The sequence below is a fragment of the Mytilus trossulus genome, chromosome 3, assembly GCF_036588685.1.
Source record: "Mytilus trossulus isolate FHL-02 chromosome 3, PNRI_Mtr1.1.1.hap1, whole genome shotgun sequence".
NCBI lineage: Eukaryota > Metazoa > Mollusca > Bivalvia > Mytilida > Mytilidae > Mytilus > Mytilus trossulus.
Window position 1 is genome coordinate 48,917,978 of NC_086375.1, and position 16,767 is coordinate 48,934,744.

General features: G+C 30.7%; 1 protein-coding gene across 1 annotated transcript; it reads left to right on the plus strand.

Annotated features, from left to right (window-relative positions):
- Nucleotides 1-7,627: 7,627 nt before the first annotated feature.
- Nucleotides 7,628-16,001, plus strand: LOC134711718 (dynein axonemal light chain 1-like). Its single transcript, XM_063572531.1, has 10 exons — nucleotides 7,628-7,706; nucleotides 9,504-9,545; nucleotides 10,382-10,491; nucleotides 11,023-11,078; nucleotides 11,298-11,353; nucleotides 11,736-11,825; nucleotides 14,125-14,178; nucleotides 14,715-14,751; nucleotides 15,394-15,480; nucleotides 15,900-16,001. Exons 1-10 carry the CDS (start codon nucleotides 7,704-7,706, stop codon nucleotides 15,935-15,937), a joined length of 573 nt encoding a protein of 190 aa, XP_063428601.1. The 5' UTR covers nucleotides 7,628-7,703; the 3' UTR covers nucleotides 15,938-16,001.
- Nucleotides 16,002-16,767: the final 766 nt, after the last annotated feature.

Consider the following 16,767-nt stretch of genomic DNA (forward strand, 5'->3'; position numbering starts at 1 on the left):
GATTTAATAAAGTACTAGAAACAAAAGTTAACTAGGTAAAATGCCAATATTGCGAAGATAGATATCCTTTCCACCTTTATGTTACTAAGTCGTCGTCCCGACGATTGTCTAATTTGATTTTATTTTAGGGACAGTATCTAATTTAAACAGTCTTAATGCCTACAAATGGGCCTTTTGTCATTAAATTTACTCTTTGTAAAACTGGCTTGTTGTCATCGATGTGCTGTTTTTTACAATTCATAAACTGAATCCCTTGATGATTGGTAATAGCAGGTTAGACAGGAACACTGTACAGTACTGTAAATTGATAATGAAAAGTTTGGCCTGGTTTTAAGGAATTAGATATTCCTCTAGCATATGAAAAAAACCGCTGGTTCTATCAAATTCTTGTTGTTGTTTTTTTGGATTTGAAATAGATCATTTGGGATGGTGATCTAAACTCCTGAGAACAAACTAGAACCAACAAGACAGAAAGCTTTGTTTGTTTTTAACAAAAGTCGCTATATACAAGAGCGTCAATCACTCGAAATAATGTTAGCTTCTGTAGTTCTCTCAGTCAGATTGCTTTTTATTGTGAGACGTATAGTACTAGAATTCAAAAGCGGTAGCATTTTTTAGGATCTCAATAGTTATAATATGTAATTTAGTACGCCAGACGCGCGTTTCGTCTACATAAGACTCATCAGTGACGCTCATATCAAAATATTTATAAAGCCAAACTAGTAAAAAGTCGAAGAGCATTGCGGATCCCAAATTCCAAAAAGTTGTGCCAAATACGGCTAAGGTAATTTATGCCTGGGGTAAGAAAATCCTTAGTTTTTCGGTGAATGCAAAGTTTGGAAAACAGGAAATTAAAAAAAAAAAATACCACATTATTGATAATCATGTCAACACCGAAGTGTTGACTACTGGGCTGGTGATACCCTCGGGGAAAATAAATCAATATTCATCGTTTCAACTAAAGTGTTTCCTAACGGACTAAATGCTAAAATTGAAAAAAAAATCAATTATGAAATCAAACAACACGCTAATAATTTAGTTACAGAGCATTTTTTTTCTCTCAATTTACCTTTATCATGAACACTCAATCCTAAATATTAATAAATGACACCTACTATTTACACCCAATACAATGCTAATTTTTTCCTGTTCCAAAGGCATTAGTTGCAAAACAATGGCAAGTTTCATGGTCCTTACTGTGTATTTGATATGAACAGTAGTGGTACAGATGTAGTAGAACCACTGTACTTGATATGAACAGTGGTGGTACAGATGTAGTAGAACCACTGTACTTGATATGAACAGTAGTGGTACAGATGTAGTAGAACCACTGTACTTGATATGAACAGTGATGGTACAGATGTAGTAGAACCACTGTACTTGTTTGTGGCCCCTTGTTTGTATTTGCATTGGACGAAATGGTGGTAATTAAACTCATCATAGATACCAGGACTAAATTGTGTATACACGCCAGACGCGCTTTTCGTCTACAAAATACTCAGCAGTGACGCTCGAATCCAAAAAAGTTAAAAGGCCAAATAAAGTACGAAGATGAAGAGCATTGAGGACCAAAATTCCTTGAAGTTTTGCAAAATCCAGCTAAGTTAATATATGCCTGAGGTAGAAAAACCTTAGTATTTCAAAAATTCTATATTTTGTAAACCGTTAATTTATGAATATAACCATATCATTGATAATTCATGTCAGCACAAAAAGTGCTGACTACTGGACTGGTAAAACCCTCAGGGAAGTAAATCTCCACCAGCAGTGGCATCGACCCAGTGGTTGTAAATAAACTCATCATAGATACCAGGACTAAATTTGGTATATACGCCAGACGCCCGTTTCGTCTACAAATGACTCATCAGTGACGCTCGAATCCAAAAAAGTTAAAAGGCCAAATAAAGTACGAAGATGAAGAGCATTGAGGACAAAAATTCCTGAAAGTGTTGCCAAATCCAGCTAAGTTAATCATTCATGTCCAGTGCGCGATGATTAATCAATATTGTAGACATCGCAATATCTACAATGCTAACATTGTTTACATTGTTTGAACCCTTATATATTGTTGACATCGTTGACATCGTTAACATCGCTATGTATACAATCTAGAAAATATATTGTGTTTACATTGTTGACATCGCGATGTATACAATGTTAATATAATGTTGTGTCAACATCGTATACATTGTTTCAACCCTTATATATTGTTTACATCGTTAACATCGCGATGTAAACAATGTTTACACGATGTTGTTTCAACATCGTACACATTGTTTGAACCCTTATATATTGTTTACATTGTTGACATCGTTAACATCGAGATCTATACAATGTTAACACGATGTTGTGTCAACATCGTATACATTGATTCAACCCTTATATATTGTTTACATCGTCAACATCGCGATGTAAACAATGTTTACACGATGTTGTTTCAACATCGTACACATTGTTTGAACCCTTATATATTGTTTACATTGTTGACATCGTTAACATCGAGATGTATACAATGTTAACACGATGTTGTGTCAACATCGTATACATTGGTTCAATCCTTATATATTGTTTACATCGTTAACATCGCGATGTAAACAATGTTTACACGATGTTGTTTCAACATCGTACACATTGTTTGAACCCTTATATATTTTTACATTGTTGACACCGTTAACATCGCGATGCATACAATGTTAACACGATGTTGTGTTAACATCGTCTACGTTGTCTCAACTCTTATATATTGTTTACTTCGTTGACCTTTTTAACATCGCGATGTTTACAATGTTAACACAATGTTGTGTCAACATCGTTTACATTGCCTTAACTCTTATATATAGTTTTTATCGTTGACATCGTGATGTATACAATGTAAAAAATATTTTGTGTTTACATTATTTACATTTAAGGAATGACTGCAGTATTTTTTCTGTCTATGAAGAAATAACCTTAAAAAAAATTGGTGCACACTGAATAAAGCAATGTAAGATCTGTAAAAATTGCTGAAATATTGTTAAAATAAATTTCCGTAATTTGTTTTTTATTTAATATCATGGATTTGCAAAATAAAAAAGAAATCCCCTATAAAGATTTAAAGCAGCATTGACGTATACATCTCCGCGGTTTTGCACGAAACTTTGTCAAATGACAAAACAATTATTAGTACAATTTAAGTGTATTTTCCTTACGACAAAAATATATAGCATTGTGTTTTTGAAAAACAGCTGCGCCATGAGCGCATGCAACGTCCGTAGCGTTTTCAAAAATAAAGTTCATTCTCTTATGGTTGTGGCTTATTAGCTATATCTTACATGAATAGACATTTCTCGTAGCACACTGCACAGAGTGTGATACGAAAAAGTGATACGAAAATCTGCGTAAATTTGATTTGCTTACCCAAATCAAATAGAATGAACTCCCCGTTAAATAACTAGAGTTGATATCAAGCGATATCTGTTCTCACTGGTTATGAAACCTATCAATAATATCTGAATGTCATATCAAAAATTTAACAAAAACATAAGGGAGGTTCTATGTTTATCGGTCACCAAAGTTTCGTGTAAAATTTTAATCTCGTTTTTAATCAAATCTAAAATTTATGAAATCCGAAATGGGTGTATACCTCAATAGATATTATCAATTCTCTGAAGTTTCATGTAAATTGGTTACAGTGTTTTTGAGTTGTTTCCCGACTTGCTGGCGACGGACGGACAACGGTATTCCATAATACCAAAATAACAAAAAAAACATGAAATAATGTTCAAAAGATAATGAGTCTCCTGTACTATGTTCTAAAGACTTTTTATAAAGGATCCAATAATAATTTCTAATTTAATACTTGAACGTTGTCGTAGAACGTTTTCCGTTCAGTATTGAATTGAAAAAGGTTAATTTTAATCATCGTAGTAATATGGTTTTGTGATTTGTTGGGAAGATACCGGTATGATATTGTCCTGGGGGTTCGTGTTGCTTATTCTTTAGTTTTTTATGTTGTGTCATATGTACTATTGTTTGTCTGGTTTTTTTTTTCATTTTTAGCCATGGCGCTGTCAGTTTGTTTTAGATTTATGAGTTTGACTGTCCCTTTGGTATCTTTCATCCCTCTTTTGTTTGATTACAGTTATAAACTAAAAAAAGGTGTTTTTTTTTCAAGTCAAGAATACCTTTTTTATCACAATTTTCTTGATTAAAGCCCGGACCTTTTGTTATAAAAACCCGAATGATTTCACAGTTGCTCTCGAAAAAGCCCAGACAATAATAAACACTAATTAATTGTTAGATACCAGGAAATTGTGCTTCATTGTTGATCAAAACATGTATTGTAATCAAAATAAGTTGGGTAGTCATGAAAAAAACTATTGTAATTACGAAACAGCAGTACGAAACAGCAGTTAATTGACCTTATCGCATGTTTGTTTATCATTCAAAAAAGCCCGAACTATACTCCAAAAAACGGACCGAATCACTCGAAAAACCACGATCCTAGCAGGACACTATATCTATTGTGCTTGGCTCACACCGAACAGCAAGCTTTAAAGGTGAATAATTCGACCTCATTGAATCTGTATGCATGTGAACTTTAATTTAACTCCCCAGCTAGAGATGGATAACGCATGAATTGCACGTGACAAGTTATTTAAAGGGAAATAATGTCAACATTAAAAGTTAAACAAATGTAAATCATTTGATTGACTGATTCAATCTACAATTAAAATCATTCTTATACAGGTAAAAACGATGTCTAACATGTATTTTTATTCTACAATATGAAATTAAACGCACCTAGAAAAATTCAAATATACAATTTCGCTTTATCTATTTATATTTATATGTATGTTTACATCGCTTATATGTTCATCGGAGTTGTACGGAGATCAACTCGATAGTTAACTAGATGGCGTCCAGACTTAAATACACACGAATGATGCTACATATTTTCGAGCCCATGTGCTGTCACGAAATGTGTTAGATTAATAAAAAAAAAACTGGATATAGATCAAAAGTTTACCATAATGTAATGAACAGTATTGATTATGTTAATATTGAAAATCGTATTAAACAATTGAGATTAAACCATGTTCATAATATTTATTATCAACATTGTCATAATTATATGTATACATATTTTACAAAGGTGAGACATTTACATCATCAATTCACACGGAATAGTGAATATAACATCTGGGTTCCAACAGAAAAGAGTCAACAAAAAGATACATTTTATTTTAAAGGGGCACTAGCTGTCAAATTCATGGTCACTGATTTGACTCAAATTCTCATATTCGTATTTGATTTATAACAATGTAAAACATTTATCCAAACTATCAAAAGTCTAAAATAAACAGTTTACAGAGCATGGGGTAGATAAAATATAGGTTCGTTTCGTGTGTATTTCAGTCTAGACGCCATCTAATTAACTATCGATTTGACCTCAGATGACCATATAAGTGATGTAAACATAAATAAAGATATGAATAGATTAAACCAACACGTCCAATTGGATTTTTATAGGTCTGTTTGGTTTTATTTTATAGATTAAAAAAACTAGGTGTTTCTCATTGCTTTTAACCGTATAAGAATTCATTATTGATTAAACAAAAAAAAATCAAACTTTAGATTTTTTTATATATCTCGTAGCTAGTGCCCCTTTAATGGAATATGTTTCCAATAAATGTTAAAAAAAATAAAGAAAATAAAGGAACTCGAAATTAGCTTAAGGAGTACTTGACCAAAAGTTATTGTGCGACTTCATCAGACTCCTTTTTATATTATTAGATTTATTTTTATATAATTTATAACTGTGAATGTAACGCGTCTTCTGATTGGCTGACGTCGTTTTGTTTATCATATCATAGACACAATTTTGTGATCAACGTTTTTGCATGATTTACGCCGGTTTAAAATGCAATTAAGGTGGTATGGGTGTCTTTCGCCATCTTGGATTGTAAAAAACAGAGAATCTAAGGTCCATATTTTCTATCAAATTAGCAAAATTTGATGCAAGTATGCAGATTTTTCATGTGTTTTTACATTTAAAAGATCCAATTTATAAGAATATAACTTATAAATATAAATATATGTACAAGTGTAGATTATTTTTGTTTGTTTTTAAATATTTTGAAATTGTCATTTTAAGGGGAGGTAACTCTAAAATAGTGCATTTTCTGTTGGATTGTTCATGGAATTTTCCTACTTTGTATTTTAGCCGGGAAAAACGCACGGTGACCCTATCTTTTCTTTTGATATTATCAAAGCATTGTTTGAAAGCTATATTTTCCTAATTTATTTTACAATTCTATCATTTCGTTTAGTTTCTATTCACAAAATGGTGTTTTTTTCCTGTATAATCCATACAAAATGTGTCATTTTGTCACGACCCGTAGCTTGAAAAAATGCACGGTGACCTATCATTTTTATAATATTTTTCAACATGTATCAATAGATACTACATTTTGGCAAAGTATGAACAAATTCTATCATATTTGTTCATTCTTTGTCAAAACTTAGTATCTATTGATATATGTCCAAAAATATAATAAGAATGATAGGTCACAGCGCATTTTCTCAAGCTACAGGTGGTGACAAAATGACACATTTTGTATGGATTATACAGGAAAAAACACCATTTTGTAATTAGAAACTAAACAAAATGATAGAATTGTAAAATAAATGAGGAAAAGATAGCTTTCATACAATGCTTTGAAAATATCAAAAGAAAAGGTAGGGTCACCGTGAGTTTTTTCCCGGCTAAAATACAAAATAGAAAAATTCCATGTACAATCCTTCAGAAAATGCACTGTTTTAGAGTTACCTCCCCTTAAAATGGCCACTTTGTAAACATTTAAAAACAACGAAAAAATATCAACACTTGTAAAAACATTAATATTTATAAGTTATATTCTTATAAATTAGTTCTTTTAAATGATAATTCATATTTAATTTAAATATCTACAGTCCTGGATTTAATTTTGCTAACTTAATAGAAAATCTGGACCTTAGATTCTCTGTTTTTTACAATCCAAGATGGCGGAAGACACCCATACCACCTTAAGAATGAAATTATGAAAAATAACTGTAATATTTTGTCAGTTTATTTGAAATAATATTAAAAAAAAATGTGGTGCACACTGTTAAATTGGCACATATTTTTGGAATTTTGGATCCTCAATGCTCTTCAACTTTGTACTTGTTTGGCTTTATAAATATTTTGATATGAGCGTCACTGATTAGTCTTATGAAGTCGAAACGCACGTCTGGCGTAAAAAATTATAATCCTGGTACCTTTGATAACTAATTAAACTGATAATTTTTGTATGTCGAAACTATAAGCCGTTTACATAAAGGGACCCCATTGGAAACCAGCTTTGGAGCTTTCGTATGTATAGTATATATTGTGTATTGTAATAATCAATTTATATGCTTGATATTTTATTGAATAAAATGTGTGGAATACGGGTCGTGGTTGTCTTCTTTTTTTTAAATTATTTTTGGTAAATATTTAAATTAATTATCAATCTTTTAATATTAATCTTTGTAGATAGACACTCAAAATAATGTGTTAAAATTAAGGACATTTCGATAAAAATGTATTAAAATTTGTGCCCTTGACAACTTTACTGGTTTCTATTTATTTTTGTGTTTTTCCGCGTACAATATGACGTATCAACAGGTACCAGTCATCTTGACGACAACAACGCTTCAAAATGGTGGGTATTATTATTGTTTTATTACAACGGGGTACTTCGCAGTATCATATAAATCCGCCAGCTGTTGCTTGTGTGATTATTTCGGGGACAAAATGAATTTCGTATTTTATTTGATAAAATGTGTGTTTTGCTGAAAGGGTCACAGTTGAGTACTAAAATGACGTATCCCATGTGCATTGATATGCTTTATCATTTATGTTAGAACAAGTACCCTTGTTAAAATTAAAGTTTTTCAATCTGCCTCTGGTAAAATTGTAATTGCAAGATCAATAAAATTAATCTACACGTTTATCATGATGTTAAATTCGTAAAACATACCCAGATAAAAATGCTTTTTTTTTACCATTGGCATTGAGTTGATCATGTTGATCATGATGAACCTAATGGGAAACACGATTGACAGAATAACTTATCCGAATAAAACTTGAACTTTTAATTTTAGCACATATTGGTGACTTTTAAACATTGATGATTACGTGCATTTGGAGATGCAACAAATTTAAGGGCTTAGAAATACTTCTACTTCTAAGTTCTTCTACTATATAATGACCGCCTTCAACATGTTGAAGTTTACATCACTTGTACTGCACATAATTTGCATTGTGAAGACATATATACAGTGAAATATAACAAATTTGTGATTATAAACAAACAAACCAAATTTTACATAATGGTAGTGCATATTTTTAATTTATTATTTTTAAAAATATATTAAGATAAATTAAATAGAGAATATCATATGGCTTTTTCAATATCACATCCGTATCAACCTGAGACACCAATATAATCCAAAGAGCTCTGCGCGAGGGAATATATTGGTTGAGGGTTGATATGGTGTGTGAGATTGAAAAAGCCATATCATATACACTTTATTATATACATATATACTTCACGTAGATTTCTTTATGTGACATGACGTCATACAGATTATAGGTTTGACATGACGTCATACAGATAAGGGTTTGATAAAGCCTTTGCAGTAGTGACTACATTTGATGATGTGACGTCATACAGATTAAAGGTATGATAAAGCCTATGCAACCGTGCTGATATAGATATCATCACTGGTGGCTGACACAGCATGCTTGCCAATGATTTATTACACATACAATTTATCTGTATTTACTACTAAGTATATAATAAAACTATTTACACATGATGAAATTTACTGACTTTAGGTGTAGTTTGAGACGACTTGTTTGAACGACTCTATAGAGTCACTCATTACAATACTCAGGGGAAGGCTGTTCCAGATTTTAATTGTGCATGGGAAAAATGCTTGTTGTCTTATTTGTGTTCTGCAGGATGGAATTAGAAAAAACACGTCTTTGTACTGGTCATACATTTGTACATGGAGCTTTCACATTTTTTTTTTTTTTGCAATTGAGTGTTTTTGTGAAATAATACATTTCCATTTATGTTTGAAAACAACTACATTGTAATGTTATACCTTATTTGCCTGTTTCAATATAATCCCAATATAACTCAATAGATAGCTCAAAGAACAAAGAACTTACACTTTTTAAAAACTTAATCATATGGTATGACAGACTTATTATGTACTGTAAAAAAGAATACAGAAACTTAAAGCCTTAAATCATTTTGAATTCACATATTTTCATTCCTTCATTATCATAAATTTTAAATGTTCTTCTGAATTTTCTTCATAAGACATTAGTTTGGATCTACATGATAGGATGTTTGATACCAGTTTGGCACTACAAGTATGTGAGCTGAGAAATGCTAAAGCACAAAATAAACGAAACGTTTTTAATCATTTGATATTTTCCTTTACAGGCCGCAAAAGCAACAACAATCAAGGAAGCCTTGGCCAAATGGGTAATTAAACAAGTTATATTTTGATACAGAGTGTCCTCTATTAGTGATAAAGATGGCAAAATATGAATTCAGAAAATCATTGCTATTTTTGAAAAATGGTCAAACATTAGGGATCGATTATAGCGAAATCTGAGGAAATTGTTAATACTGATTTAATTTAAGTATCTGCTATCATATATATTCAGAATCGTTTTTTCTACGTAAATGAATGTTTGCAGGAATTTACATGTACTTAAATTTTACAATTACAAAAAAAATTTAGTAAAAATTGTGATTTCTGAAATTTGACCTCCATTATACCATATTATCTTCAATTACCAGAGTATAAGTACCAGTAAAGGACTGATTTATAGATAGTGTTTCAACCAATGAGTTAAAGTGTAATGAGACAGCAAAAAAACACCTTTTACTTAAAGTTACTTTCCAATTTTAGGACAACAGATTGTGTTTGTTGACTGATGATTTTGATCATCTTTGTGTCTATATACATTTTTGGTAAACTGTTCATGTAATTCAGGAACTATAAGGACAGACGAACAAATGGATTTACAGACTGAAAAACATATATACATGTCATGCTCTTAGATGAGGCATACAAAGAATCTTTCACAGATCATAGGACACACATCTGGAGTTGACAAACAGATAACTGACCCCATTATACATGTAGTTTATTACTCATTGGATGAGCAAGTGGGCAGACATAAATATAAATGTTTTATTTTATATATTTTGAGATGCATTATAATAATGCAACACAGAGAAGTGAGTGGTTTATTTAAATAATACTTATAGTTATGAAGTGAATTTTAAATGATATGACTCTTACATTTTAGGCTGAAAAGAGTGAATGTAAGGCAGAGGAAGCAAAGATTGTCAAACTGTTGGGTCAGATTCCACCAATAGAAAAGATGGATGCCTCTCTGTCCACACTAACATGCTGCGAGTAGGTGTTATCTTTTTGCACTAAATTTTTAAATATTGAAACCACCACAAGTCATTATTATTTACATCAAAACATTGACTTTTATGTTCAATCAGATGGTTTCTTTTCGTTTAAATTTAATTTTAACCTAAGGAATCAATTGCAAAAAAAGTTAAAAGTCTATGACTTAAATCCCCTTGTTTTATAGCGCCTATAAGTTTCTTCATGGCTTAACATTTTTGTTGGACTTCATTTTTCCTTTTCCAAATGACTTTACAATTTGCTCCATTTTTTCATAAGCAAATATTTTTGTCAGAAATTTGAATTGCAGATTTAACTAGACTGTTACTAGCTGCAATAAGATCAACCGTACTTGACATTTAACATCACATCATTTTAGTCCTAAACCTTATGTTCATGATAATGTCTGTAAATCAGTTGCTACAATCAATAGGTCAACTATATTTGCTCTGTATGTCTATTGTAAGGGGTATATATACCAATCACACAAATGCACTGAACTAATGTGTTTTTTTCTTTGATCTTTTTCAGACAGCTGTCAATTTCAACAAATACTATTGAAAAGATTGCCAATCTGAATGGTTTAAGTAAGTTATTATATATTTATAATTTTTTGTATTTGACCTTAAAAGAGAATGAACATACATTGATTGATGTCACATATACTAACTTGTGGTAATTGGAATCTTTTTGAAATACTTTCCAATAAACAATTAAGCTGTTAGAATTGTTAAAAAAAAAGACAACTCTATATTACAGAGTCTGAAAGAAATTGTTGAAAAACAACTCTGCTTATTTATTTTCAGAACATTTGAAAATTTTGTCGTTGGGAAGAAACAGTATAAAGTCGTTAACAGGACTGGTAGGTTTTTTATATAATTTTTATTATAAAATTATAAATGTTTCTTTCAAAAATTTATTTTTATGCTTAAAAAAAATATATTCATTTAAAAAATTGGCTAAGTGAAATAGTGTTATACAAATTTCCTTTTTTAATCATTTTGGTATAGAGCAGCTCCCAATTTTTTTAATATGTGTTTTTGTCTAAAAAAAAAAAAAAAATACACTACAAAATAACTGTTCCCAGGCCTTAGAGATAAATTAAGTGAATGTAGATTCTGTACTTACCTAAATGATTTGAGGCTATCATCTTGTCAAACTTTCAATTGTTTAAACTTTAAAAAAATGATTGTAAAAACATTAAATGTAAGATAATATTGGAACTGAATGGAAACATTTTACAGGAAGCTGTAGGGGACACTTTGGAACAGCTATGGATCTCATATAATTTGATTGAAAAACTGAAAGGCATCAACGTTCTTAAAAAACTAAAGGTAAGTATTGTAAAGAAAATTCAAATTACACCACATGTGTTTGCTAAAGCAATTTCTCTAACTCTATGGAAATTTATCCCTTTCCGAAACCCATTGTATAAAAAAAATTAATCAACGTGTGGTTGCTAGTGATCTCAAAAGATCATTGGATGATTTTAAGGGTCATGACCTTTTTAGCCAACTGAATGAATCAAAATATGATAACAGGTGTTAATGAAATTGACAACTTCGTGCAATGTGAAAGGCACTCGAAGGGGATTTTTGGTTAACAAAAAAAGAAAATGTCTTTTTTATCATTAGAGAAACTGATTCTTACATAGTTACTCGTGGATTATCGGATATATCCAATCTCGATAGTTAAATTATAAATTTTAAAGTCCTAGCCGAGGCGGCTCGGACTTTAAAATTGATAATTTAACTATCTCGATTGGATAAATCCGATAATTCACTGGTATCAATGTAAGAATGTATATATATACATCTTTGGTTTTTATCTACACCACACTTTCATGGTATATCAGACAAAATCTTTGAATATTCATTAGCTGACAAACAAATTCATTCAATCACTCATATGTCAGAAGGATGGTGTGACCTTTATTTCATGGTTCATTGATCAAAGTGAGTGAGTGAAAAGTGTAAATTTGTATGCTGAAATATTTAAATTACTATAAAATCTATGAATCATTATATTTTTGAGTTAAACAACTGATAGCTTCTTGTTTGTTTATTTTGATTATGTTATTTAAAAGAGGGACCAAAGATACCAAAGGGACAGTCAAACTCGTAAATCTAAAACAAACTGACAACACCATGGCTTAAAATGAAAAAGACAAACAGAAAAACAATAGTACACATGACACAACATAGAAAACTAAAGAATAAACAACACAAACCCCACCAAAAACTAGGGGTGATCTCAGGTGCTCCGGAAGGGTAAGCAGATCCTGCTCCACATGCGGCACCCGTCGTGTTGCTTATGTGATTACAAATCCGGTAAAAAGTAATTCGGTAGGTCAAATTCATGAAAGGGAAGGGGATTGTAGTTACGACGTAAGGAACATATCCGATATCATTTGTGAAACGGTTGTTCCATAACGGTCAACCAACTCGTGATGGCGTCCGTAAAATTTACGTAGGGATAATTTCAACTTCACCATTTGGAACTCTTGGTTTAATAGCTTCCTTGTGAGCAGTAACCCTCTATCAAGAAAATCATGATAGGAAATGCAAGCACGGGAATATCGTATCAATTGGGAGATATATTCCCCGTATGCAGGTGCTGCTGGAATGTTGCTACTTAAAAATGGAAAGTTCACAATTGGAATGCTGAAATCATCTCTTTTTTAAAGGAGTAGGTTCAGTAAGACCCCTTTTTGGCCCCAAAATATAGCAGTTTTACAAAATTGTTAAAATGTAAACTTTTAGTTATTTATTGGACAGTAAAATGCTTCTGCTAAATAAATATGGGCTGTTTTTGACGATACAATGCACATATAGTGGGTACTAGCACCACTCAGTCGTGCTAAAGTACTGAAATCTTCATAATTCTAGCATTTTAGTTAGATTTTAGACGGTTTGCGTGTAAAACGAAAGTGGCCGCATTCATGTTCATCCTTAATATTGAAATGAAAGTTGTATTTTATGATAATACATTACATATATAAAGGTTGAGGATGAACACGGATGCGGCCACTTTCATTTTTGACAAAAACCATCTGAAAAGTGACGTTTTTTGGCATATTTGGTAGATTTTTCATATTTCAGCTTGAATCTGTACGTTTTTTAAGACAAAATCAGTTAAAATCTTTCACATAAATTAATTGATTCAAATAAAATAGACACTTACCGTTGGTTTTCCCGTTTGAATGGTTTTACACTAGTAATTTTGGGCCCTTTATAGCTTGTTGTTCGGTGTGAGCCAAGGCTCCGTGTTGAAGGCTGTACTTTAACCTATAATGGTTTAATTTTTAAATTGTTATTTGGATGGAGAGTTGTCTCATTGGCACTCACACCACATCTTCCTATATCTACTTCAGTGTTTAAAAAGTGGTCAAAATCTTTTATTAGATGAACCTGAAATTTGAGGCCAAAATCGGCCCTTACCGGACCTACTACTTTGACTACTTTAATTGTCAAGAACCATTTATTAACCAATGAGAGTTATAAGCCTTGTATCTGGTGGCATTTTACCTAGGATTAATTGATGTTTAAAATTAGAACCATTCTTCAATGATTGTTAATAATTGTATAATCAAAAATGAAATATTTTGTTTCAATGATGTCTTAACTTTTGAAGGTTTTATATATGTCCAACAACAGTGTAAAAGATATGGCTGAATTTTCAAAATTGGTGAGTATATATTGCATGTATTTGTTTCTATGGGTGATCAGTCCATTTGCCAATTAGCAAAGCATGATAAATTAAAAGTGATGTACCAGCTGTTTTACAAATTTTACATGTAAAATAACTTATGGTGACAAAAGTATTTAGCTAAACAACAAATTGATGTAATTTAAAGATTTGAAAAACTTAAAGGTTACTCACATTACGCACAGGTAAATATGCTCTTTTCCCTAGCTCTCCATTGTCAATGCAAATTTATGTCCCTCATATGGCAGACAATAAAGAAAGGAACCTCTAATTACAGGGTCAATTATGGGAATTGGCAAATGGACTATTCGAAAAAGAATCACAAGCAACATTTTCAAATTCATGTTAATTTTGTCTAATGCAAGTTAGTGTGTCCTGTCAAATCTTTTTTATCTTCTGCAAAGGAAAAGAAAACTCACTTGTTAAATTTGAGATTGCAAATTATTTAAATTTTATAATGAGTTATTAATATAAAAATGAGAAGTTTCATGCTTATTTAATTTTTATTAATACAGGCTGATTTACCATGCCTTGAGGAACTTGTATTCACAGGTAAGATTATTTTATTATTTCTCATTTGATAGATCTTTTTTGAAACATAGATAAGGAAAATTTCATACATTGATTAAGAATCATGTAACAAATAAGGGGGAGACTTTTCCTTTGATGGTGATGTTCTGTGAGGTCTTATTTATGAAATGTACATATCTCGATTCGTTAAATATGCACATATTTGCAGTGAAGTCACAAGATTTCAATGAACTTGAAATTTTCATAAGTGAATAACATCTACAGAAGGGATATAAATATAGATTTGTAATACATTTAACTTTATTTACCATAAATATAAATACCATGTACCATAATTGTATTAGGCCTAAATTAATATATTGTTTGTTTCCCCAATCCCAATCCTGCCAAGCCAGGTGTGGGTAGGTAAATGTAGGTTAGGAAAATAATTTTATTTTTCCAAAAGCTGGAACAATATCAGATGATCCAGCAAGCCTAAAAATCAGAAATGAATAAAATAATATTCGACTTAGATTTGACAATAAAATTTTATGAGTAGCACCATTTTTGCAGGGTCGGTCGGGATTGGGAAAATGAACAATATTTATTTTAGGCCTTACCTAGTGACCTGTACATTAACAATAGACATTGAGACAAAAGGAACTAATAATTATGTTTTTACAGGTAATCCTCTAGAAGAAAGATTGACCGCTGAAGGAACTTACAGAACTGATGTGGCTAATAAACTTCCAAAGTTGAAAAAATTAGATGGTGAGTTCAGTACACTTCATGTTAGCAAAAATCTAGTTGTATTATTATTTAATCATTTTAACCTCATTATGCTATTTATAGATTACATGGATACATAAATATATAATTAAAGATAAGTAACTAAGAACATAACTGATTCTAGAAATTGGTGCAATGGTACAGTTATGTACATTTCAATATTTTAGCATGAGATGGATTGTGGGGGGTTCTGTGTTTTCATATTATCTGTTTATCTCGCCTTACTCTTTACAATAAAGGGGATTAATCCATCCCAAATGGATCATTGCAAAGACTATACTATTATGTTATATTGTAAAAATGTAACTTTGTATATAGCTATTGGAAAAAAATATTCTTATTATAAAATTTGAATTTGCACATACATTTCTTTTGTTCATACATATAATTGTATCTTACAGGTGTACCAGTAATTAGAGAAGAAGATGATGAAGATTAAAGATCTTTGTTTACCTGATTGAACTTGTCATTGATAACATAATGTGCCTATTTTTATCAACCAATTTTGATGAAATTATATATGTTAAAATTTAGGGAATTCTTAAGACTGATCATCATAGATGTGATAAAAAAATAAAGTTTGGAGACTATCTGACAAGAATAAGTGCTGAACATATCATGTGACATTTAGACATTTAGGACTGAGAAATGATGTGGGTTTTTTTATTCCATTGCCTTTCATGGATTTCTTTTCAGTTGCTTGTCTTCTTTTTACAGACAAACTATGTTTATTTTATGTTATTTTTCTAAGATGCATTTTAAGCTAGACAAAACATTTTAATTATATTCATGTTTCTGTTCTGTTCATAATTTTTTTTGTTATTAATTATTCAGATATAGTTGATGATGTTAATAAGCATCATTCAATTACTTTTTCAATATTAACTTTTTTTATTTTCATAAGTTTTTATATGAATCTGTCCTGTTGCTAACAGATTGTGAAATCCTACAATAGTTGACTAAATGAACCATTTCAGGAAAATTAACACTTGAAAGTCAATTAGTAAAGGTATTCGTTTTTTTAAAATTTATTATCATTACAAATGTACCAGATAATTTTTTCATTATCAAATATAATGTTTAAATATTACATGTATAACATATTTAAGATTTTCAAGTCAAATTATGAATGTTATATTATATTATTCATAGGTATGAAACAAATGCTGTTTATTTTACAAAGGAAGCAGTTCCAGAATTTCTTATATTCTTGTATTGATATTTATTTGTTGAAGAGAAAGAATAAAACATTCCATCTGTTATATTGTT

Coding starts and splice junctions, on each gene's coding strand:
- LOC134711718 (XM_063572531.1), top strand. Junction 14,179..14,714: donor TGGCTGAATTTTCAAAATTG/GTGAGTATATAT, acceptor TTATTAATACAG/GCTGATTTACCATGCCTTGA. Junction 14,752..15,393: donor TGAGGAACTTGTATTCACAG/GTAAGATTATTT, acceptor ATGTTTTTACAG/GTAATCCTCTAGAAGAAAGA.